The sequence below is a fragment of the Lissotriton helveticus genome, chromosome 7 (genome assembly GCF_964261635.1).
Source record: "Lissotriton helveticus chromosome 7, aLisHel1.1, whole genome shotgun sequence".
NCBI lineage: Eukaryota > Metazoa > Chordata > Amphibia > Caudata > Salamandridae > Lissotriton > Lissotriton helveticus.
Genome location: NC_136068.1, coordinates 1,619,729,664 through 1,619,756,671, shown reverse-complemented (window position 1 = coordinate 1,619,756,671; position 27,008 = coordinate 1,619,729,664). Strand labels below are relative to the sequence as shown.

General features: G+C 44.8%; 1 protein-coding gene across 3 annotated transcripts in view; it reads right to left on the bottom strand.

Moving 5' to 3' along the window:
• The window catches only part of SHANK1 (SH3 and multiple ankyrin repeat domains 1), a 1,403,433-nt gene that overhangs the window by 1,079,066 nt on the left and 297,359 nt on the right, over window positions 1-27,008 (bottom strand). For all 3 annotated transcript variants that reach the window (XM_078655298.1, XM_078655300.1, XM_078655299.1), the window contains one exon: window positions 20,391-20,504. In XM_078655298.1, the coding sequence (XP_078511424.1) occupies window positions 20,391-20,504 (114 nt within the window). The remainder of the gene's footprint in view (window positions 1-20,390; window positions 20,505-27,008) is intronic.

Here is a 27,008-nt window from a genome sequence, read left to right as displayed (position 1 = left end):
ATTCCAGCCCCCTGACCACCCTTTTGAAGTCCTCCAGATGGATTACATTCAGATGGAGCGATGTCGAGGTTTCAAGTATGTCCTCGTAGTTGTATGCGCTTTGTCCAGGTGGACAGAAGCATATCCAGTCCCAGATTACACAGCCGCGACCACTGCCAAGCAGTTGGTTCGTGAGTTCTTCCCCCGTTATGGACTCTCTAGAGTCGTATATTCTGACAACGGCCAGCCATTCTCATCTGAACTCATGAAACACGTGTCCCTTTTGTTAGGGTACCAGTGGAAGTTCCATTGTGTACGCCATCCTGAAGCAGCTGGTCTCGTAGAGAGACATAATCAGACCCTGAAAATTCGAATTGCAAAAGTTTGTCAAGAGAAAGGTGTGGACTGGCTAATAGCTCTGCCAGTTGCCCTGTTCTATATGCGCATGGTCACACATTCCAGATCAGGTCTGTCCCCGTATGAGGTCGTATTCGGCCGCCCCCCTAACATGTGGGGTACTCCTAGACCCCGAAGTATTACAGATGTTTCAAGTAATATGCTGACAGATTACCTAGCTTCCTTGATGTCTGCCCTCAACTCTTGTCGTTCACAGGTTGCCGCCGCATTTCCAGACAATACCGAGGTGGCACCGCATGAAATCGTTCCCGGATCCATGGTCCTAGTGCGAAATTTCGATCGCTCAAGTCCGCTGGAGCCTCGCTGGAAGGAGCCCCGACAGGTCCTCCTGGCCACCCGTACAGCCGTGAAGTTGGAGGGACGCAAAGGCTGGGTGCATCTTTCGCACATCAAAAAGTTTTATGGATTGAAACCAGTTTCAAAGAACATTTCCGAGGATTTAAAGGACTGCCAAAGTACTATTCTTAAGGACTGTCCCGCAAAAGACAATGTTACTGCACCCTCCCTGTTAGAGACAACTCCGCAACAGGAGTATAAGAAAAAGTTAAGGTCTAGTAAAATAAGTCAGCCAGTTTGATTGTCTAAGTCCTCCCCTAGGTGAAACGGTTAGACCGGTTTCTGACATGTATAAAATAGACCCCCATAGTGAGAGAGTTAGTCAAAACTCAATCCGATGTATCGTTTTTCTATGTTTCATATTATTTCTCAGTATTATGATTTCCTGCACCAGTTATGCATTTTACCTGTATTTTCCAGTTTCTCATGTAAATAAGTCCTCTAATGCTACAGTAGAGCACACGTTTAGTGATCTGCCTCCTCATGAACTCTCTTACCGCCTCGCTATGCGTAACAATTCTTTTATCCGCATGTTACATTATTCACACCAGACCAGCAATGCCACTAATTGTTGGGTGTGTGGTCGACTCCCCCCTTTCCAGACCCCGAAGGGAGTTCTGCCACTCTTTCCTTATCCATTTTCACATAATGGTTCGTGTGGAGCATGGTCCACGTTAACGTCATCCTCAACAGATATGTCTTTTCTTAACAGTACATGTTTTCCAGACAAGCAAGGTCTTCCCCACAGAACAGGGTTAGATCTCGAAAATGAAGTTTACAATTTAGGTAATTATTCTTCGAATTTTATGGTCCTGAATGTTCAGTCTGATTCCACTCCAGACTTACCTGCTATTTCAGTACTACCAGTCAAAGGCGAATTATGTGTTAGAAATTATGGTTCCGTACATGTAGGACACAGTGATTGTACTACTATTGTCATGTATAGTGACAGTAGGAAATCTATTTTCAAAGCTTCACGTCATTCTTATTTTATTTGTGGTCAGACCGCATATGTTCGTCTGCCCCTCGATTGGGAGGGAACCTGTTACATTGCCTTCCTACTGCCACCAGTTTTCCTAGCTCCATCTGATTATCACAGAAACACACATCTAGTACACATTAGACATAGAAGGGAGATCGAGTCCCCAATTGTCGATTATACTGAAACTGCTCTAGAACAGTATACAGATTTCAATAGAGGTTTCTTCTTCTTTATAGGACCTATCCAGAATAGTAAGCTAATCCGTAGGTTAACAAGAACCCTTGAAGCAGTAGTAAATGAGACTGCCTCTGCTCTAGGTAACTTAACCGAAGAGCAATCTGCTATGAGATTTGTCGTGCTCCAAAATCATCTCGTCCTTGACGTCATATTGGCCGATAGGGGCGGGGCATGTAGAGTCATCGGATTTAGTTGCTGCATTTTCATTCCAAATAACGCGCCGTCTGTTTATTCAGCTATAACCAGACTCCATAAAATTGCCCATCTGTTACACCAAGATCCAGGCACCTGGACATGGTCCGGTTGGTTCTGGAATATAATTTCCGCCTGGGGATGGAAAGTATTGTCCTTTCTAGGTATTGCAGTAGCGATCATATTCAGCTGCTGCCTCTGTATACAATGTGGCCCTGCGATTTGCGGCATTTGTGCTACCTCTTGTATTTCTAGTCCCAAGTCCCGTTCTAAATCCCGTTCCCAGAAAATTCGAGACGAGCAAATGATACTGTATGAAATGATAGATGGTATCATGAATATTGATGTTTCCTGATGGAAACGTAGTGACAAGGAGGGAATGTGGAAAAGTAAATTTTGCCATGTTCTGTGTCCCTACGCGTCCTCCATCATATGTTATGTGTGCATGATTAATATGCATATGTATTCCCCATGTTCGATTAAAGACGCAATTATAGTTGTGTCCATCTCTAGTATGCCAGTTTCCGGTTCTCGTGAATACTACGAATATCAGGCCTATGTAAAGCTACGTTGCCACGTTCCTCAGTGTGCACGTTATTTCATTGTAAAGTTCCCGTTTCTAGGCCTCAAAAGGGCCTGGACACCCGATTCAGCTCCTGTCTCCTGAAGCCTCGCTGAGGAGCGATACGGCCCCCACCTGTATCCCTGACCCTTCACTTACTTCCTGCCTCGCAGTGCCTGGTTCAGCCTGGCTCTGCCTCTGAGTCTGCCAAGAGTATGTTATGATTCCAGTTATCAGTTCAGTCCTCCTTCTCTGCATTCCTAAGCTACTGAATCGCATCAATAGTTACCATCATAGTCTAGCCTTTATGTCTCCATGTAAGAGAAATACTGTATTAATGAACATTTAATATTCTTCATCACGCACTACATGTAGAATAATGCATGCTCCAGTCTTAGAGTCTGTTAGCCTTTACCCCGATAACTTTTGGATTCTATCAACATTTTCTCTAAACATCAGATACTAGATACTGCTTAGGTACATGTCGCCTTGACTCTCCAGACTTCAGTCTCTGCTCCTAGCACAGAGTTCATAGCCCCCAGCTTCTCCTAGTAACACGTCATTGCCAGTTTGCGCGCACCACCAGGTTAGAGGTCCCGGCTCCTTAGGTAGCCCCCTCCATGTTTCCGCCCCATTCATGACATATTCTGTTACGATTTGCATCACATGTCTATGTATACGCCCTGTTACACCCACTTTCACCCTTATCTTTCGCGACTGCTACGCGTCACACCTACTGCTCCGCCTATCGTATGTATTGTAATGTAACTGTTTTACTATATATGCCTGTGTATTGTTATTAAATGTTACGCCAGTCCTTTCCCCAGAGCGCGCTCATCCCAGATCCAGCCCCGGCAGCTGCCGGGCTCTGCCATCCTATTCCTGTGCAGGTTGTCCTGTTCCTGTCCTTTATGCTGTAATAAACCTGCAAACTCCTACTACCTCGAATCTTGACTCTTATTTATTGAGCTATCTGTTATTGCTATGCCTAGTCAAACCTAGATCCGGTATTATTTATTTATATACCACAAGCAGGAGGTCAGACTTGTGTCTGTGGCAGCATTATCCATTTTGTGATGCTGAGGCTCTGGTTAACTTTAATCGGGATTAATGGAAGTAACATGTATTCTCCCTCTAGAAGGGTGGAATGCTACCTCCGTCGCCAGAACTGGCGAGGGGGTAGTATTCCAAAGCGTATGACACCGTACACGACATGTTTTGATAAAGCCAAACCAAAGTTAGCAATATCCGCAAGGATTATAATGCACTTAAGAGTATATGGTATGGCAATATCCTAGAACAGCTATAAGGACATGGTTCCGAAAGCTGCAGACAGGCTCAGCTCATGCTAGAGCACCATCTCACATAAAACCAAGCACTCTGCCTCCAGGATTGTTAAGGCCTGCCATAGGAGTGACTTATAGGTGCATATGTGTCTTGATTATAAGGTTAGATATAGGGATACTATACCTAAGCAAGGGGTGATCAGCCAGTTGTGTCAGTTTGGATGGCCAGCCAGGGGTGGCAAAATATATGCTGCAGCCCCTGGTAGGCCTTGGGTGCACCTATGCCCTGGGTACCTATAGTACACTGTACAGGGACTCATAAGAGTGACCCAAATCCCAATTGATAATGTACCTAAAGTAAATGGTGTGAAATTTAGAGAGAGAACAGCAGAGCTGTGGGTCTGATTAGGAGGCCCACAGCCGCCACATCAAGTCGAAAACCAGTGAAGTAAAAAATGGGGTGACAATAGGATAGCAGACCCTACTCTCCTACAAAGTCAATAATGGGCACCGCACGGACTTGTTTAAGAGGCTGACTCTTGAAGTCATAAAGAAAACAATGCTCATCCTTTAGGACCATAGGGAGTTTGAATCGTTGTGCTACCCTTTCCATAAGTTGGTGAAAACTGGCGATATCAATGGGAGGGGAATCCACAGGCGCCGAAGGAGGCGGCGACGGTGTTTGGATTTGGTAATTGTCCCAATCCGCCATGGTCCCATCATCATCGTCCACTTCGCCATCTTCCCGATCCGGGAGAACATCATCATCATCATCAGCTGCCTGTAACTGAACTGAATGTTTAAAGCTAACAAAGGTCCTAAGCTATGGGAAGATATAACATGTGGGAATAAGCATAGACTTAAAATGAAGACTATGTATCTTTTACTCCAATGTCCAGCCGGACAGGGAGGTATTTATTTTAAGGATTTGGTGCATATATACAAGATTTAGGAAGTGGAGCAAGCCGCAATTTACTGGGCACAAGCCTGTACCAAGTCAGGGAAAAAGGAAAGGACAATACATGGGGGAAGGATAGAATAACAGGCAAACAAGTTGGAGAAAAACGGTGGCTTAAAGTACAATGAAGTTTTTTCATAAGCTCAGAACCGACAGTAACTGCAACACATGTAACAAGATTGAAAAGGGAAGCAGTACTGCACAAACTGTCGACGTTACGTTTCGATCCCTGTCTCCAAAAATTAAAATGGGATCATCTTCAGGACTACAATAAACATTTTGCCCGAATGTATTTTTAAACAAGCCGGTGCACTTAGTAGGGGTGCGATCACGGCGTGGGGGGACCAGGTTGAGGGAGGCATCAGTCCATCTGGGGCACCTGACGGTTATGTATGGGCGGCCTCCCGATGCATCTTGGGTGTTAGAGATCCGAACCAGGCACTGGGTGTATGAGGGGTAACTCCTGGTGTGCTATTGCACTTAGCGTTGGAGGAGTTCGAAGTAATCGCACACAATGGGGCGAGCCGGTGCTTAGAGTTCCATAATGAAAACGGCATCGGGCGGCGGATGGGGCTTAGGGTTCCGTAATGAAAACGGCGTCGGGCGGCGGATGGGGTCCATCGAGGGGTAACTGCTGGTTTGCTTGTGCCTGGCGTTGGAGGAGTGGCCGCGCACAGTGGGGCGAGCCGGTTCTTGGCGTTTCGTGATAGAACCGCCGTGGGTCGGCGAATGGGACCGGTCTGGTATGCCAGATGGCGGATGAGGATCCGGCATACCAGAAATGCCAAGAACCGGCTCACCCCACTGTGCGCGGCCACTCCTCCAACGCCAGGCACAAGCAAGCCAGGAGTTACCCCTCGACGGACCCCATCTGCCGCCCGACGCCGTTTTCATTACGGAACCCTAAGCCCCATCCGCCGCCCGATGCCGTTTTCATTATGGAACTCTAAGCACCGGCTCGCCCCATTGTGTGCGATTACTTCGAACTCCTCCAACGCTAAGTGCAATAGCACACCAGGAGTTACCCCTCATACACCCAGTGCCTGGTTCGGATCTCTAACACCCAAGATGCATCGGAAGGCCGCCCATACATAACCGTCAGGCGCCCTAGATGGACTGATGCCTCCCTCAACCTGGTCCCCCCACGCCGTGATTGCACCCCTACTAAGTGCACCGGCTTGTTTAAAAATACATTCGGGCAAAATGTTTATTGTAGTCCTGAAGATGATCCCATTTTAATTTTTGGAGACAGGGATCGAAACGTAACGTCGACAGTTTGTGCAGTACTGCTTCCCTTTTCAATCTTGTTACATGTGTTGCAGTTACTGTCGGTTCTGAGCTTATGAAAAAACTTCATTGTACTTTAAGCCACCGTTTTTCTCCAACTTGTTTGCCTGTTATTCTATCCTTCCCCCATGTATTGTCCTTTCCTTTTTCCCTGACTTGGTACAGGCTTGTGCCCAGTAAATTGTGGCTTGCTCCACTTCCTAAATCTTGTATATATGCACCAAATCCTTAAAATAAATACCTCCCTGTCCGGCTGGACATTGGAGTAAAAGATACATAGTCTTCATTTTAAGTCTAATCTTATTCCCACATTTTATATCTTCCCATAGCTTAGGACCGTTGTTAGCTTTAAACATAAAAATTACCAGAGGTCCCTCGCTACCTTTAGGGGTTCCCTTGTTTTATATACTGTAACTGAACTGAAGGCGCAGATGGCCCCGGCGGCGCAGGAGACGAAGGAGCAGCTGTAGTGGCAGGCACCATAATCTGAGGAGAGCCGTGGTGAGACGGTGGAAAGCGTCTGTTATAATCCTCCAACATGTACTGGAGATTAGAAATGAGGGAAAGCGATATTTGTGCTGTGGGAACCTGTTTAGAATGTTCCTCCTCATGAAAGTGATGATCTTCCAGATCGTCATCATAATCCTGACACTTGATGATCAGTTCCGAAGGACTTCGAGCTGCCCGGATCCTAGCATCTTCCTCCTCATCAGAACCAGAGTCATGCTCCGAACCCATGGCAAATAGAGGTGAGGTAGGCTGAGAGTGTCACGGAAGCTGATCCAAAGACACAGGACTACGCTGGTGCATAGGGTCAACGGCGGGTGTTGCGGAGCTGGACGTGGAAACTGGCACCAGAGGTAGTGATGCAAAAGTAGCTGTCGACGATAGCACCGCCGTCGATGGAACAACCAACGAAGCTACCGCCGACGAAGCCGTCGACGCCGGCACCGCCGTCAACGGAGCTGCCACCGACAGAGCCGCCGCCGATAGAGCACCCGCCGACGGAGCACTCGCCGACGAAGAGGCTCTCTTCACAGAAGACGTCGACGAAGACTTGGACGTCGACGAGACCCCCTTCTTAGATGATGACGAGGAAATAGGAATCGTCGACGAGACTGATTTGATCCTCACAGATACCCGCATCCGCCGTCGACGACCTGCTGGCAGAAGTTGTAGTCACTGTTGTCGTCGAACAGCCAGAAACGGCAGATCTCGTCATCGGACAGATCGTCGGCAATCACATTAACGATTTGGCACGTTTTGTGGCGGAAACATGCTCTGAAGGAGCCGTGGATGCCTGAAAGTCAGATCTCGGGGCGTAGGCGTAGCAGGAAGAGGTGGAGACACTGCAGGAGCCTCCTGGAGGTGAAGCTTTCTCTTTTTAAGGAACGGAGAGGGCAATTCCTGCACACTGCTATGCTTAGAAGTAGCTCTAGATGATGATTACGCACTTGTATAGCGCACGACTACCCGTAGGCATCTCGGCGCTTGTACGAATACCGCCGAGGAACCCTTCCTGGCCTTTCCCTGTGAGGAGCCCACTCCTGGGCACCCCCAAGCTGAAGTCAGGCATCCTCAGCGTTGTTGGGGCCGTTGTAGAGATTAAGCAAGCTGTTGCCCAGAGGTGCAGAGTGGGACTCATGGCACCGAGGCGAGAATTATCAGGTCCGAGGAAATTGAGCTCGAGACCCGCCGAGGCGGGAATTGAACCCTGGTCCCGGCCAGACTACTGCATCAGGGTCTGCCGCTCTAACCATTGAGCCACACTTCTCTACTCTAGACATCCCAGACGCAAGACTTTCTGCGTCAGAAAGAGGGCTCTCCTTATCCTTCAGCCTCTGTAACCACAGAAGGAGACACCTTTCTCTGTCCTTAAGAGTCTTGGTGGAAAAAGTCCTTCAAATCTTACACTTGCCTACCTCATGTTCTGAATAGAGGCAGTAAATACACTTCTTGTGAGGGTCTTCAGAGAAGAGCTGCAACTTCCCACAAGAAGCACATGGTCGAAAAAGAGATTTCTTCCTTGAAGACATCCTAAAAGCTGAGAAAACCAAAAGGAAGTAGAGAAAACTGAGCAGAGCTCAGGGAGATTCCCTTCACACAACGTGCGGTAGAAAATTTGAGTGCCTGAGCCTCTGGGGAGAAGGTTCTAGAGGGTGCTGATGCCTGATTGGCTGTAGTTTGGACTATCATAACGACATGGATAGGCTTTTGAAGTGCCTTTTTCTTTCAATGAAATTCTATGTGTTAATGCTAACCTATGGTACTTATGAGTATTTACGGTTTTGAGATGTATGTAATTATGTTTTTATATACATATATGATATTTGTTATTGCTATTTTATTTACCGTGGGGCTCCCACTTCGATGACGGGGAATATTCAAGCACGTGAATCTATGAAAGACACCCCAATACTGGAGAAACGAGTGAAAATGGAGGAGAGACAGGGGGAGATTGAAATCAGTGAAAAACAAATTAAATCGGAGGAGAGACATAGAGGGGGAGTGAAAGGGGGAGATTGAAATCAGTAAAAAACGAGAGAAAACGGAGGAAAGACACAGAACGAGAGTAAAAGGGGGTGATTGAAGTCAGTGAAAAACAAGTGAAAACGGAGAGAGAGAGTGGAGCGAGAGAAACGAGACAGAGGGCCACTGGACCACCAAAGATGAGGTGCAGGTAAAATGTGCGGGTGGAGGAGGGTCTCGGACACCACCACTTGAGAGTGCAGGGGCTCAGTGGAAGGCCTCACTTGATGGTAGAGCTGTGAGGGGGGCAGAACAATTTCACTGACAATGAGTCAGTGATGTATAAGACATGAGTCAATGATGTATAAGACACCTTGGTGAAGAGGGATCGACTAAAACAAGGAACTCTCAGCCTGACAGTAGTTGAGATTACCAGTAAATAATTAGGACATTACTACCTCGTCTACTTTCCTTGTCAAAGACTATACTACTTAAGATGCACTATAAAGTGTCTACATACTTCCAAAGAAAGCAGCACCAGGGCTACTGCATCATTCCTATGTATCATCTGACATTTTTGTCAGACTGTTCAATGTTTCACACACTGCAAAACATAAGAACCAAATGCTGATGAATTAGGGACAACAACTCTCTTAGCCTTTCTCATCTGGTAATATTTTTGGTTTACCAAATGTGACAAAGAGTGAATCACATGCTCGGGTCCATTCTAGATACAATGACATAGTCTTCTTAATATCTGAAGTGGACGAGGCAGCCCCTTTTTAAAATGAAAGATCAGGAGAAAAAGACTAATAGGACAACATCCTGTCTCATATAAAATGAGGAAGTAATTATAGGCAGGCCAAGTCTGGCCATATAATCATCCTTTCTGAAAGTATCCTTATCAACAGATCTCAAATAAGCAGCACCTATAGCTCATCTAATCTCCTGGCAGTGGTAAAAACCATATCTACTTGGCCGATAAAACCAATTAAGCTAGGTCTAAAGGTTCAAAGAAAGAATATCATATGCTCAAAGAAATATAAAATGATCACAAATTAAAACATGGGATGACATACAGGACAGCCTTATCTGAATTCCTCAGTAGCCTGGATGTTAAGGGTTCTAATTTTGACATGGCAGCCCATAGTTCTTTGAAAGCCCAGATGGCTATCTAATGGACTCCAAAGGTGGCAACCAATAACCTTGACAGGAAAGCACCCCTTAGAAAGGACAGAATAAATAGGAGGCCTTTTGATTACTGAGACAACCTTTGAGATCTAACCCACCACATGACGAAATGTCACCAATGACAAAAACACAGTGCCAAACTAGTGATGTGACAACAGGTCTGAATGCCGAAAGCTAACTCCCTCAAACTACCTTTCTTTTGCAACCCTAACTTCAGATTCCACCCTCGAGCTACAGGGCAACAATCAGCAGCAATGGGGTTATGTGATGGATACAATATTTCTGGTGTGTGCACATTTTGATGATTACAACACACTGAATTCTATACGTTTTTATTGGGTAAACGCAGGTTGAACCCAGATATAGTTATTAGGCTCCCAGATCTTTACAATGGACATTGCCTCAACTTTAACTGAACTTGCACTACAACACCCTCTAAGCGATACCAAAAACAAAAGAAGGTTCTCCTTAAAAAGACTCAACATGCTACCTAATAATAAGACCATGGGAAGAAAGAATAAGAGCAAATCTAACAAATGTCATGACAACAGAAGAAAATTCAATTCACATATTTTACTGTGTTGTCATAAATGTAACCTTCTAAGAGCAAGGTTTCATTGAAAAAGTTTAAGGATATGGGAAAGGAAAAACTTGAACTTAGATATTTTTTGTCTGACTAGTATTTTCGAAGTCTCCAAAGCAGTGGCAATTTTCTCCACTAGAGTCATGTCTCTAAAAGGAAAGTAAGAAAAACAGAAGTGGGCTGAGTAAACATGTGATGGCTTAGAAAAACCCTCAGGCTGTTTCTCTTCAAGCATCAGGGCAAATAGGAGTGAACCCAAAACAGAGAGAGGACAAAGGTCCCCCAAGGTTTGCCTAGGCACAAACTTTTGAATAGGCATGGCAAGACGAGAAGAACAAGTAGTGGTAAGAAAACAAGTTACTTACCTGTAACTTTGGTTCCCCAGGATTGGTAACTTTCATAGATTCCGATGCTTTGTATCATTCCCCGTCGTCGGAATGGGAGTCTCGGTAACCAAAAATAACATAGCAGTAGGTACAAAAGAGAAAGGAAAGGCCTAGGCCTCATTCCCTTTTGTGGTACAAAAGGGGGTGGTGATGGACGGAGCATCCAAACCAATCAAACACTCACACCCAGTCAAAGGATCTGGGTTTAATCCATCACCGTTCTTTAGCCCACTCTGCCACCCCAGAAGGCTGGAATGCCAGAAACCGGTCCTCGGAAGCTTGTTTCCGGTCCAGGGAAGGCATGGCTTGGCAGTTCGGGCTGGACTGTTCCCATGATGCAACAAATAGAAAAATTTACCCACACCTCCAATCTTTTGGGATCAGATTTCCGATCCAAGGAAAAGATAAACTAACTTGATTATGTTTATCTTGGCAATGATTTTTGTCTCTTTATTTTGAATTATTTTGTAGAGAAAAAAGGGGAATTTGTTTAGCCACAATAGGAACACATTATCAACCAAACAGGATATCACATTAATACAAACCAAACTAACACAAAAAATCAATTATTTCATATTATACATAAATCACCACATCAATTTACAATACATTCAGACACATAGGGAAATTCATTACATAAATACATTACAAATCATTCGAAATGTCAAAAAAAGCTGTTTATATACACCTATATTCAATATTGTTCAGTTGCGAATTGAATTAAACAACTCAAAAAAGTTTTTTCACACCCAGGGAGCAATTAATCCTAGTACTCTAGGTGTCCCAACATCTAATCAAGACTTCAATCGCACATAGCCGACGCGTTTCGAGTTCTGGCTTTAAAAGTTACCAAACTCTCATCAGGGCTGGTTTAGTCTTGTCTTTGACAACTGTTTTTGACAAAAGAAAAACAACAAAAGACTATTTAGAACATTTTAAAACAGCTTTTCAGTCATCCCTAACAGCTAACTACTTCGTTAGTTAAGTATGTAGCCACATACCTGTATGTTGCCAAAGTAGATTTGTGGCTGTTAAGTTATGCTTCATACGCAGTGGTTGCCAGTCTGCAACAAATTACCAAGCCTTTAATAAATCCATTTGCCAACAACGTTGCAATCAAAAACATTGCAATCAAAAACGCCATTTACGTAAAGAAAAACGAATTACCTTACTCAAGAGGCATTCTAATCAAACTCCACCGGGATTTGGCTAAACAAATTCCCCTTTTTTCTCTACAAAATAATTCAAAATAAAGAGGCAAAAATCATTGCCAAGATAAACATAATCAAGTTAGTTTATCTTTTCCTTGGATCGGAAATCTGATCCCAAAAGATTGGAGGTGTGGGTAAATGGAGATGGGAAGATTCATGAATTCTCGCTGCTTAGGAGCCATGCTGTCAGGTGCAATGAAGCTGGATCCGGATGCTAAATCTGCCCCCCGGACATTGTGAGAAGGTCAGGAAGAACTTGCAAGGGAAGAGGAAGGGCCAGCGACAACAGATGGAGTTCTGTGAACCAGAACTGTCTTGGCCAGGCCAGAGCTATCAAGATCATCTTGCATGGCTCCACCCTGATCTTCCTGATAAGCCTCGGTATCATTGGAATGGGGGGAAAGGCGTAAACAAATGTCCCTGACCAGGCTATCGAAAGCGCATTTCCCAATGATCCTCGATGGTGAAACCTGCTTGCATAAGACCGGCATTTCTTGTTGGTCGGAGTGGCAAACAGATCTATGGAGAGCTTTCCCCACTGTTGAAAAACCTTGTTCAGAACCACCTAGTTCAGCTCCCACTCGTGACTGACTGAGGACAGTCTGCTTAGTCTGTCGGCATGTTCGTTTAAGACTCCTGGCAGATGTTCCGCTTGCATCGGAATGTTGTGAAGGATAGTCCATCCCCAGATTTCCTGAGCTTCTTGAGACAACGGGAGAGACCTTGTTCCTCCCTCTTTGTTGATGTAATGCATGGCCGTGGTGCTGTACGTGCGGATGGGAACCTTTGAACCCTCCAGGCGAGGGAGAAATGCTTGAAGAGCCAGCTTGATCGCTCTGAGTTCTAGTAGATTGATATGAAGAAGACGGTGCTGAGGAGACCAATGTCCACTGACATGAAGGTCCTGCAGTACTGCCCCTCAGCCGTCCAATGATGAATCCGTCGTCACCACCTGAGGAGACGTATCGCTTACGAAGGACAGACCTTGGGATAAGTTTTCCTGCTTCGTTCACCATAAGGCAGCTGTTTTCATCGTTGAGGTGATGGTCACCTTGTCGTCGAACGAACTGTGAATTTGCTGCTATTGAATGTCGAGCTGCTCCTGGAGAGGACGCATCCTCAATATGCAGTGAGGAATCAGAGGAATGCATGAGGAGATCACTCCCAGAAGGGATTTGTAACGGCATACTGAAAGATACCTTCTTTTTCTGAAGGCGAGCGCCATTGACTGCAGATTTTCTTGCCTTTCTAAAGTCGGGAAAGCCTTCTTGAGATCCGAGTCTAAGATAGCTCCCGGGAAGCGTGCGGTCCTGTACGGAACCAGAGATGACTTCTCCTTGTTGAGAGTAAGGCCCAGATTCTGAAAAAGGTTTGTACATGCTTCGACTGCTTCCCTCCCAGCCTCCCTGGACGGGGCCTTCAGCAACCAGTCGTCCAGGTAAGGGAAGACCTGAAAATGACTCCTCCGTAGAAACGCCACCACCGGTGCCAGCACCTTGGTGAAGATTCTTGGAGCTGAGCGAAGACCAAAGGGTAAAACCCTGAATTGAAAGTGGCTCTTGGCTCCTGTAAACGGTAGAAACCTTCTATGTGCTGGGTGTATCGGTATGTGAAAATACGCATCTTCGAGATCGAGCGTGGCCATGAAATCCCCTGGATTGATAAGACGAAGTATGTCTTGAAGTGAAACCATCCGAAAGGATAGGGAAATGAGATAGGTGTTGAGCTCCCTGAGATCTAAAATGGGGCGCCATTTCTCTAGCCTCTTCCTCACCAGGAAGAACCTGGAATAAAAACCTTCCCCTCTTTGGGAGGAGGGGACCGGCTCTATAGCGCCTTTGAGGAGTATCTGATGAACTTTGAGCCGCAGGAGACACAGATGTTTTGATGGGATGGGGGCCGGGGGCTTGGATGGTGGAATTTGTGTGAATTCCACAGTATGGCCCTTTCGAATGATGTTTAGCACCCAACGGTCTGATGTTATGCTGGACCAATTCTGAAGGTATTGAGATACCCTGCCCCCTACCGATGGTCTTGTAGAGGAGGGCACAGTAGGAAGAGCCAGGATGCCGCTATTGCTTCTTGGACGTATCCCGTCCTTGGCGATTTTGTCTTCCTCTATTGTTCGGACAAGAGAAATTCGAGGACTGGCTTTGTCTTTGTTGGTAAGGCTGACGGTATTGTTGAGAGCTTGATCCGTACGATGAGTACCGTTGCTGTTGGTAGGCTCCTTTGTAGGAGGTACTCTTACCTCTGGCCCCTTTGAAAGGAGCTTTTCGGTACTGAAGTGTACCCAGAGACCTCGCCGTCTTGGTATCCTTCTTGATATCCTGGAGAGTGTCGTTATATGTTTCCCGAACACCGCCTCTCCATCAAATGGCAAATCCAAGATCTTATTCTGGATTTCAGGCCTGAACCAAGTCGCCCTGAGCCCTCCCTGGCAACGAAGAACTGCAGCACCAGCCAATGATTAAAAGGCAGTTGTGGCGATATCCATGGCACAATCAATAATCTCCATTGATGTTGCCTCTCCCTCTTGCAAAATTTTCTTTCCTTCGCCTTTTGCCTCTTGAGGTAGTTGATCCAGATAGGGCGCAACGTCGCACCATAGTTGGCGGTCATACCTGCCTAATATTGCTAAGGCATTCGCTGCCCGCACTAGAAGACTGGCCATAGATGAGAATCGTTTACCAGCGTTTTCCAATCTTCTGCCTTCCTTATCTGGAGGTATTGTTAAAGGAGTTGATGGGTTGCTTGATTTCCTCTGAGCCGCTTGAAAAAACACAGAGTCCGGTTTTGGGTGTCCTGTCAAAGACGCCGGACCATCCTCAGGTTCTTTATATTTCTTTTCAAGGCGCGGTAGCACAGGGACCACTGTTGCTGGGTTTTTCATTGCCTTCAGGCCTTCATCCCAAACATGTTGAACAATGGGGACAGACCTAGTAACCTTCCTATATGGCTCCTTAAAGTCATACAAAAAACACTTGGGGGTAACAGAAGGCATTGCTAGTTTGAATCTGCCACAGGCTCTTTCCATTAACTTATGGAACCCTCCGATATCCGCCGGAGGGGAGTCCACCGGATCCGGACATGGTGAAGCCGGGTCTGGGATAACCTACTCGTCCCATTCTATGCCTTGATTTGGTCTGCCGTCAAAGTTTTGATCCTCATCCGAGGAATCAAAGTGTCCAATGGTATTGAAGGTATCTGTGGAATCGGTGTTTGCAGCTCAGATATCACCTGAGCCTGCAACTCTGGAGAAACCAGTATGGGTGTCGTAGGAACCGGCAGGGCTTGCGTAGACGGAACAGGCATAGGCTGTGAACACCTGGATTTGTAATCCTGCAGCATGTTCTGTAAATCCTGCAAGAGCGAAGAAGGCACAGACACCATCTGTTGACCCGAATACTCCTGAGGCTGAGCAAAATGTTTGTACCCACATTCCTGCAGGTATTCCCCTACAGAATCCGTTTCTTGACATTTTACCAGAAGCTCAGAAGGACTGCGTGCATATCCATATGAGCTCTGATCTTCCTCATCCGAGTCGTCCTCATCCTCATCCAACAGCAGAGCTGGGGGTAAGTAGGTAACCCTCCTCGGGAACGTCATATCAGGTGTAATACGTCGCATGGAAATGGTGATTCTTTCCGTCGACGACAATATCGTTGACGATCCCATCGACGATGGAGTTGTTCCTGGCAATGCTGCCGTCCTCGTCGATGGAATAGCCTTCGTCGCCGAGCGAACAACCGTCGACGAGATGGGCATCGACGATGAGGCCGTCGACGTACCTGCTGCCGTCGCCGTCAATGTTGTCGTCGTCGAAGCACTCGACGACGAGACAGTCGGCGTCACCGCCGTCGACGAAATCCTCGTCGTCGCTGTCGTCGTCAACATCCTCGTCGACGTTGCTGTCACTGTCGTCGACAACCCCGTCGACGTGATTGTACCGTCAACGAGCCCGTCGACGGTACCACTATAAGATTAGGCTTCAACGCCTTCGTTGACGAAGTCTTCAGCTGCGTCGGCGACAACTTGGAACTCCTGTCAGACTTCTCAGAGGACTGAGAAGATGGCTTCTTGAAGGCTGGGACCGTCTTTGTCACAGAAGATGGTGTAGATGGTCCCTCCCTCTCCTTTACACCGTGGTGAGGAGATTCGACCGAACCTAGGCTTCAGACTCTCTGGGGGTCTTTTTTGAGGCCTTAGCAGAATGTTCCACTGAAGGCGAAGGGGAGCCCCTACCCCTTTTGACTGACCTTCTTGAAGATGTAGCTAAAGAAGAGTCCTCATTTTCATTGGAAACTGTGTCCTTTTTAGACTTCATCTTCTGGAGCCAGGTATGTAGTCTACCCTCACGGTCCCGGAAGGTTTTGGTGGAAAAGGTGCAGCAGATCTTGCAGTCCGCAGCCTTATGGTCAGGATAGAGGCAATAAATACAATTGTTATGCCTATCCTCCACAAACAATCTTTTCTTGCCACAGGTGGAGCATGGCTTGAAAAGGGCCTTCTTCTCCTCTTTCTCAGACATCCTGGAAGAGACAGCCAACAATTTTGAAGAAAAAATCCTGAAGAAACACTGAAAAAGAGTTGAGATTGAGCAGAGCTCAAAGGGGACTCCCTAAGCACAACGTGCGGTAGAAAATCTGAGGCTCTGAGGTTCCTTCAGGAGGGTTCTAAGGGGTGAGGCTCTTCTGATTGGCTGATGATTAGTTTGGTCTCTTTTACAAAAAGAGGCGGATATGCTACAAAAAGGAATGAGGCCTAGGCCTTTCCTTTCTTTTTTGTTCCTAGTGCTATGTTATTTTTGGTTACCGAGACTCCCATTCCGACGACGGGGAATGATACAATGCATGGGAATCTATGAATGTTCCAATACTGGGGCAAAATGAAGGATCACTAGAAGACCTAGGATGTCTACGGCTATCCAGTTTTGGCTGCAGGAGAGCTCTAATAAGATAAATGAAAACCTGAAATCATACACAACTGCCTTACTATTTATTACAAGACTACATACAAAATCCTCAAATGGATCCTTTCTGGGTGATATGACCTTCAACAGTAAGCAACAGTGCCCATGCTTCTAAAAATACTCCTTTCTCAATGGTAAAGGGTGTGCTTATATCCTACCTGACCAACCTATTTGTGTTGAACAAACAAAACTCACACTGTATTTCTATTTTGCCCACTCTAATTCACACCTCTGTTTTGATTCTTATTTTCTGAATTCTTCTATTTTCTTAAGTACTTTGCCCTGATTTTCAATGCGTCAAACATGGGTATGTGTTTTTATTTTTTTCCTATATTCTTTTATTGCTTGTTCTAACATACAACAGTCAAGTGGCTGAAAGTAAAGAAAAGCCTGAACTCTGGCCTCTAAGACCCCAGGCATAATGGAATAGTGTCTGTTGGAGTCTCTGCAGGGACCTCATAGCATAAATGCACAGAATAAGAGCCAGTAAATAACAATAATCAAGACTGCACAAACCAAAGGGCATTAATGTATAATATACAACTCTTTTCATTGAGTTGTGACCGGTGCCACCGCACTGGGTGCTGACTTCAGCGGTGCCTAGTTTGCAAGTTCATTTTGGTTTTAAAAGCACCTGCTGCCGTATTCCTTGTCTCCAGCAATTTTCAGGCAACAATAAAAATGTCAATATAACTCAGGTGATTAATGTTCTTCGTGGAGCGAGATAGAAGTTTTGTGTAGTTGAGGTTTTGACGGATCATAAAATAGCACACAGGGCTCAAAGAACGTGTACCATGCAGATCACAAAGTGCATATAATGTAAATACGTCTGATGGCTTCTGGTTTTCTAAGAGACATCCTTTTGTTAAATGCAGTTTATAAGTTAAAATCCTAATATATAACAGTGAATTATTAACTGTCATCAAGGAACTGCATGCACACTGCAAAGTATAGATTAGATCATATAATAATGTTGCAAGAAGGGTAATTTGGTTAGAAATCGATTCTTATTATTAAAGAGAATCCCCAACTAAGGTGTTCCGTTTTCAATTCTGATTTTGTGCTTCTCCAGACCAAGCACTCTTAAACTATACTGCCTACCAGTATGTATGACATGTCACTCCTACACCTTGCAGTCCTCTGGCTTATGTAACATTTCTAATACACTGATTTACACATGTATGATTGATTGTCTCTGTATAATGCAAAGTGTTCTGACACCCTACACTGGTATGACTAATTAAATGCATCTGAAAGAGAGTGGTTATTGAGATTTGAGGGGCACTGTTAAAAGGTGTTGGTGAGGGAATCTATGGATGGGGGCGTCAACAAATATGTGTGCACCAGGCACCACAGGAGCTAAAGCCGGCCCTGCCTCTTCCCAACAAGCATAAATGAATGATGGTTGGTATGACCTATGCCATTAGTGAGAGTTGAAGGACCTTTAATTGAAAGTGAAGTTGGTAGCCAAAGGATTAACCAGATCAGCTAAAACTGTCACATAAAGGGTCAACAGCACTGGTGAAAACAAAGAGCCCTCGGGAACTCAGAAGGTAAGTACCTTTACTGCTTACTCAAAGCGAGGCAAGGATACAGCATTCTCAAGGGTGTCAATAGGATTCAGCCTATGTCTGAGTTGAGAGAGAAACAAAAAACATGATGTCAACATTCAACAGCAACAAATGTTGCTAACAAGTCTACCAAGACCACAGCACCATCTGACACCATTTAGAATGTGTCACTTCACATTGTAAACCACACATGCTAATGATTAAACAAGCCACAGGAGTGAGGAAAGACATGAGAGCTGCAACTGATCTTTACAGCAGTTTTACATAAACTCCTGAAGCTTTAATGAGATTTCTCCAGTGTGGTATGGCAAGACTTTTTAACTTAGCCTCCCCCTTGTCTCGGGATCCACTCGAGGCAACGACGGACAGAGCGTGGCCTCCTAACTCCTGAGCTTGGTCCAGGTGAGGTGAGGTCTAGTCCCCGGTCAAACTGGATGTGAGACACAATATTTGACACAGAGGAATATGAACATGGAGTGATTTATTCACATATATCCTTTATTGTAAAATGTGTACTTATTATTTTCATTGTTATTGATGTATGCAGTAGCAAAAACATTTTCAGAACAGAGGCCCTGAAGAAAGCCGTGGGATCTCTTCCCTGTCGGCTGAAACATGTCGGCCCACCTGCAGTTATTTGTTAACACTGCTTTTTTGCACTGTTCTTGGTTTTAATTAGTGGAAGAGACAATTCCTAATAAAATTTCAGTCTTTTTATTTCTTCACTCTATTTTATATAACACTTTATTTTTTGATCTGCACTGCACGTATTCCCATATTGTTTCAATTCTCGAGGTCATTAACAGTGATTGTGGGCTTGACCCATTGTACATCGACATAAGGGGTATGGAGATCAGTCTCAATGATCAAGAGACATACGATCCCTTTTTCTGGATGACCAAATGAGATGATTCATCATTTCTATACTTTGATGGGAACCCATTTGTTACTTATGAGTCTGACCAACAATCACTAGTGGGTTTGTTTCTGTATACTGTGGTTTTGTCCGAATTACGGCTAGATAGGATTCTGATTCCTGGCTCACTTGTATAAGGAGCTTTTTGCCTTCTTTCAAGCCTAAATCTGGCTTGTTTTGAGACCCCCGGTTTTGTTGTGTTATTAAGACTTTTTAACTTGCCCGGGAACAATGTTATGTTATGTGATTTCTAAAGTGTGGCTAATCACCACTGAGGGTATCTAGGCGCTGAATAGGGCAGTCCTAAGGGGGGGGGGGAGATCATGCCAGTTTAGTCTTGAAGAGCCATGTCTTGAGGTTCTATTGGAAGCCCATGAGGGAAGGGGAGGTTCTGAGGTGTTTCGAGAGGTTGTTCCCGGTCTTGGCTGCGAGGTATGAGAATGAGCGTCCTTCGCTTCTGGTCTTCTTAATTGAGGGAGGTGTGCTCTTGCCTAGGAGACAGATCAAAGGTGTTTGGTGGGTTAGTAGAAGGTGAGGCACTGGTTGAGGTAAGCTGGACCAGTGTTGTGGAAAGTGCTGAAGGTGTGGTAGAGCACCTTGATCTTGCATCTTTACTGGACTTGTGCACTTCTGTTCTGTCGGGGGACTTTGGCAATTATTTAAATACAGTCTTCCACTCCCTCATCACCCATCAGTAAGTACAAAATCATGCAAACAGCCAAGTTCCATAAATCAACAGAAAGACAGCAGTCAAAAGCTCAGCCAACATAGTGAATAATCAGCATAAACTGAAATGTTTGCTGACGGCAGCAAAGTATCTTCTTTAAGAAAACATGTACTTAATTGTAAAATTACCTTGTTTTCCTTCTTGGGGCTTAACAGCTATCTCCTCCACGTAGTCTGAAGGGAACCAACCTGTTCGACCTTTAATATTGCCTTCCCAGAATCCCCCTTCTCCAACACTGAGAACTGCAATTACAAAACCACAAACAATTTACACAACAGTCAACATGACACAAGAAGAATCAAGCTGAATTGCTGACTTTGTCCACCTCCATTCCAGTGAGACACAAGAATAATTATAACAAACCATTGACTTTGAGGGAGATGAGTATGATCAAGGTCACTGGAGAGGACAGCTTTGCATCGCTTCCAGTGACACACACAAATCAGGACGAACCACTGACTTTGCGGAGATAAAGGCAGAGTTACTGCAAGAAACATTTGTCTATTCCACACAAGAAGAATCAAGGTGAACTACTAACTTTGGGGAGATGTTGGCCGATCAGCGTTACTGGAGGGTACATCAATCTGTCCCACACAAAAAGAATCAAGGTGAATCACTGACTTTGGGGAGACGCAAGAGGAATTCCTGTATCTTGACACTGGAGAGAACCAGTAGGATCAGTGTCACTGTAGAGGACATTGAGGGGTTTATCCCAAGATTGCTCCCGCCCATTACCTAACTAATGTCCCTCCTGCGTTGCTCGAGAGAGGCATGGGATTTATTGTTTCTCACCATTTGTAGGGGTAGAACACCGAAAAAAGGTTGTGTAAAGGCTTTCTGCTGCCTTCTGCTTTTTTTTCAATGGGGCTCAAAGTTATGCAAACCATGCCCTTATAGGAGGAATGTCGGTCTCAGGAGGTGAAGTCTTGCATGATTCGTCGAAGGAAAATGCAAGATCTCCCTGCCATCTTGGGTGGAGATAGGTATAAAAGGGAGGCTCTACCCTCTGGCAGTTGCCAGTTGCTGAGTGTCCGATGAAAGCAATGAAGAGTTCTCTCCTGCCAAGAAATACGTTTTCTCAACAGAACTTGCACTCGTGCACTAGAAGCAGGAAGTGCTTAATCTTAATAACCTTTGAAGGTAAGACTCAACATAGCTACTTGATACACTTCTTTAAAAACACAGTCAACAGGGAAAGGAATAAGAGTGAAGGTAGGGTACTGAACTAATTATACAGTGTTTGGAAGCACCGCTGCATGTCACCCTCTTTGATGTGTCTTTCAACCCTCGTCAACAAAATCTACCCCCAGCTGCCCCATTCCTAACCCCGCCCCAATCCGTGTCACAGTCTTTTGAAGGACACCAAATACACAGCAGGAACATAAGGTGTGGGTGGAAAGTGGTTACATGTTGCTCTCCCTTATATATTCAGAACTTGAGAGGGATAGCTGTGTATCCCTTCCAGAGGCACACAAGAAGAACAAAGATCAACCACTGACGCTAGGGAGATAGAGATCAATGGCACTGAAGGGGATAGGTAAGTGTAAGGGTTAACACAAGCTGAAACTCAATTGTCACAATGTGGTACATCAAAAAAATAAGATTTGACATTTAGGAGTAAACACTTTTCCATGTAACGGGAATGCTGGATAACTACAATCTCTAAAAATACAGAAATGTGCCTACAATATATTTCTGCAGCATTTCTAATTTTCTCAGGAAGGTGAAGTGTTTTTTATTATTCTGCGAATAGAAAGATAAATATGCCAAGGAAGAAAACACAGAAAGAGAGTGAGCGATAGCGATAGAAACAGAAATAGAGAGTGGGAGAGACAGTGAGTGAGAGACAGAGATAGAAGAAAAAGATGACAAAACAAATGCATGAATACACTGACCGACACACAGATAACATATATATTTTCTCAGTGATATCCCCTTGGTGCATGTGGGAAAAATAATGTGCTGGGTACAACGGTACACAATGCCAGCTGCAAACATGGGCACAAAATGGAGGTACTGATAAACACACTCAGCCACAGACTGATCTTCAACACAAAGAAAACACATGCATACAGCGAAAGAAATGAGTTACGTACCTGTAGCTGCAGTTTTCCAGTATTGGTATCTTTCATAGATTCACATGCTTGAATCATTCCCCGTCGTGCAGATGGGAGTCTCTGGTACATTCATAATGGTAATCTCACATTAGACATAGAAGGTAACGGCCTAAGGCCTTATATTTAGTAACATACCTAAGTCCTTCTTTAAAAAAGGATCAAACTCAAGAGAACAACCAATCAGCTGACATCACCCTCTAGAACCTTCCTGGAAGGAGTCCCAGTCCCTCAGATTTTCATAAGCGCCGTACGTAACCAGAGGTGCAGCTGAGAGTAATAAGTGAGCCCTTCCAAGGGAGGCGGCGGGTCGCAAGTGAATCAATGAAGGATACCAATAATGGATAACTGCAGTTTCAGGTAAGTAACTCATTTCTTATCCAGTATTAGGGTTTTGTTCATAGATTCACTTGCTTGAATCAGAATAAATAGCAGTAATGAGTACATTTCATCATATACATAAGCCATACATAACCGAATAGTCAACAACTATTTCTTGAGGATGAAATACAAAAACATGCATACAAATAATTGAATTATGCATATAATTATGAAATAGCCAAAACATAGTCTCTAATATTGGCATAACAAATAGAAAAGAACAGAGAAATGTGCAGGAGAAAGGTTGGTGGAATAGAAGGAAGGTTCAATTTATTGGAATAGATGTCTGATCACCACCTGACCCACTGTAGCATCCTTCATCAATTTGGAAACCAGGCAATGATGCTTAGTGAATGTATGCAGCGTTTTCCAGGTTGCTGCCCTACAAATGTCTGAGAGGGGCACACCAGCAAACAACGCCATAGATGTAGATATTGCCCTAGTGGAATGAGCACAAACGTTTGATTGTTGGGGTTGACCAGCTTGTTTGTGATAGAAGAGAATAGCACTAGAGATCCATCTAGATATGCTCTGTTTTGTTAAGGGAAAACCTTTTCTGGGTAAGCTGTAGATTACAAAAAGCTGATTAGACTTGCAGAAGGATTTTGTTCTGTCTAGATAAAACTTAACCAGTAACAGACTACAGGAGGTAGCCCATAAACCCTAAAGAGACCAGGGCAATAATCTGTAACAAACAACAATATCTCAAGGGTATTATTCACAGGTCAATTATATGTAGCACAATTAATTGCAACGGATTAAATCCAAAATCGGAGAAAATCAGGGAGACATTTTCAAGTAAATGTAAATTATATTTCAATTGACAAGCATGTTGAACATATTGAACTTCATATGTACAAGCACATGGGTCAGTAGTACTGTGTTACATTAAATGACATGTAACCAACAAAATGCTGTGCACAAGTTCTAGTGAAGTGTAGTGACGGCGCGAGTGACACGTAATGCAGTATATACAACGAGGGTAGTGGGCGCAACATGAGACAAGTGAGATAAAAAAATAGGGTATCCGTGAAATAGGGGCACCAGAAGTTCCGCTGTGGAAGTCAACGGCTTTTCGGCCTACAGAAGTGTTCGGCCATGATCAGGACCTGGTTATGTTTTATTTAGGTTGAAGTGTCAAGAATGCAATGAGGGGGGTTTTCCGGAACGTAGATTTAGGGAGTCCTCATGAAACTGGAGAACAGAGATGGTGTAACAAGATTACTTCCGAAGATCTGTAGGGCAGGATATGAGGCCTGACTCTTGCCGGCCGTTGCGATTTGCTCCAGCGCCACCCTTGGATATCAAATATGCTGCCCTACAGATCTTCGGAAAAGGGGTTCTTTTATACTGGAGGGTGCCCAAAGCTTTGGCTGTATCAGTGTCTTTTTTAATCCCCTGAAGGACTTCGTCAATATGCTTGTCCATTGTATGGCATTTCTAGAATCTTGGTCTGGACCTCAGGCCTGAATGTCGTAGCCTTTAGCCATCCTTGGCACCTTGGAACGGCAGCCCCAGCTAGCTGACGGAAACCAGTGGAAGCGATATCCATCGCACAGTCAATAATCTCCGAAGCCTTCCAGCAAAACTTTCCTTGCCTCCTCCTTGATGTCTTGTGGAAGATTGTTGAGGTACGGAGCGATGTCTGACCACATCTGCCTGTTGTAGCGCTCCAGCAGCGCTAAGGAATTGGACGCTCTGACTGTCAGTGCCAACATAGTGGAAAAACGTTTGCCGATATTATCCAGCCTCCTACCCTCCTTATTTGGAGGTGCTGAAATCGGAGGTGCAGGATTCTTTGACCTGCGGTGTGCTGCCTGGGCAATCACGGAATCAGGTCTGGGGTGACCTGTGAGATAGGCTGGAGTGTCGTCAGGAGCTTTGTACTTCTTGTTGAGCCTTGATAAGACTAGAGGAAATGTGACAGGGTTTCTCGTTATTTGGATGCCCTGATCCCAAATATAGTCAATAATGGACATAGACCTGACAGTTTTTTTAAAAAGATTCCTTAAAATCATAAAGGAAACAGTCTTGTTGGTGAGAAGGCATTGGAAGCACGAAACGTCTGACTGCCCTTTCCAAGAGATTATGAAATCCCCCAATATCTTCTGAAGGACAGTCCACTGGAGACGGAGACAGTGGTGCTGTGAGAGGGATAATGTAATCGTCCCATTCAACTGGACGTGATGGTGTATCTTGGATTTGCATTTCCTTTTATTGATCTTCATCTTCGTCCGAAGATGGAAGGAGCTATACTAGCACTTGACATATTGGAACTTTCACTACAGGAAGACAGCATAAATTGTAGGTCGGTTATCAAAGGGGAAAGAAGACAAACCATCTCTGGCTGTTGCTGTTGATGTCGTTGGTCAGTCTGGTACATTTGTTCATCATAGAACTGACCATCATCATCAGAGTTCTCTTGGTACTTGACATTTAACTCTGAGGGGCTTTACGCAGCCCCAAACATCCTGTCTACATCTGAGTCATCTTCATCATCTAAAAGATGAGCTGGTAATAAGGCTTGGACCCTACTGGGATATGTTAATGAGGGTGTCAATCTTTCTTTCTGAAATTTTTGCTGTAACATCAATTATGTTGTTTTAGATTTTGGTGCCATCCACAAGGTTGTCATCGGTACACATACTGTTGTCGAAGGAACTGTCGCCGGGCATTGGTATTAAAGTCCCAGTAACCGGCGTAGATGACCAAACTGGCGTCGACAATGGAACTTTAATCATCGAGGCCGTCGACGATGCAATAGGAGAAATTGTCGACGAGAGGGCCGTCGACGGTAGACTTGTCGGCGCCGGCAATCTTCATCCACAACGAAAACTTTCTGATTATTTTTACACTTGATGACAAAGGTGCTGGACTCGTCGACATCGATGAAACAGATGCCGACGAGACTGAGGCGAGGGTTGTCGCCGACGAAGTCACTCCGACGACATTAAGTGGTCTTGTATTCATCGGCGGTACCACCGTCAATGAGCTGTCCATCAACGGGGCTGAAGAAGGCTTTTTAAAAGCATGTTTCACTTTCACTGGAGGAGTAGGGGGGTCTGTAGCAGATTTCTGACAGGATTTTTTGGCAGAAGTCAAATCCTAAAGAGAAGGAGACACCCTGGAAGCCAGAACTTGTTGGTTAGTAGCCTCTGAAAACTTTTTGAGCGTCTTCTTTGGAGATTGCTGCGAGGAGTGACCTGGCGAGACGTCCCGAGGTCTTTTTTGTGGCGACTTTCAGGAGGATCTTGAGGAACCATCACTCTCCTCAGAAGATTCAGGGTCCTCCCTGTCCTTAAGCCTCTGCAGTCATATTAACACCCTCGCCTCATGGTCCTTCAAAATCTTTGAAGATAAAGTGCGACATACCTTGCAATCATTTGGCTTGTGATCAGGATAAAGGCAGTAAAGGCAGTCTTTATGGGGGGACATCAATGTGATGCCTTTTCTTTCTGCAGGTATCGCAGGGCCTAAAAGGGCCTTTTTTAGGTGGGTCTGACATTAAGAAATTTGAGAACGTCACTCAGACAAAGGTAATTAAGATGAAAAACTCCATGAATCCAAGAAAAATCTGTAGACAAGGGAAATTTGAAGATAGGATGAGAAAACTGAGCAGAGCTTAGTGGAGACTCACTTAGCACGACGTGCGGTAGAAAATCTCAGGGACTGGAACTACATCCAAGAAGGTTCTAGAGGGTGGTGTCAGCTGGTTGGTTGTTCTCTTACGTTTAGTCCTTTTTTAAATAAGGACTCAGATATGTTACCTTCTATGTCTAATGCTCGACGACGGGGAATTATTTAAAGCATGTGAATCTATGAAAGATACCCTAATATTGGATAATGCATCCTTTGTTTGAATTTTATTAAAAATTGTTTTGAAAAGATACACAGAAAGAGAAAGACCTAAAGAACGATTTATAAAAGCACTAAGACATTAAAAAGGGCACTAGTGTGCCGACAAAAGAGCGATGAGGAAAGAAACAGTGGTTGAAGGGCAGAGAGAAAGATGGGCAACGTGGAGATGAATGATGAACGGCTCCAACTCAGACAAACGGAAAGGTCTTGGAGACAAAACCCCTCGTCCCTACACCTAACACATCTTAGATCTGCTTGACGGTCACACAAAAAACACATCTTCAGTGAAAAGGCATCTTTTTTCCGCAGCCAACTAGATCTGGCGAAAAACAGACCAAGAGAACTCTTCAACATTGCTAAAAGCCAAACTAACTGCACTCCCTCTCAAGAAAT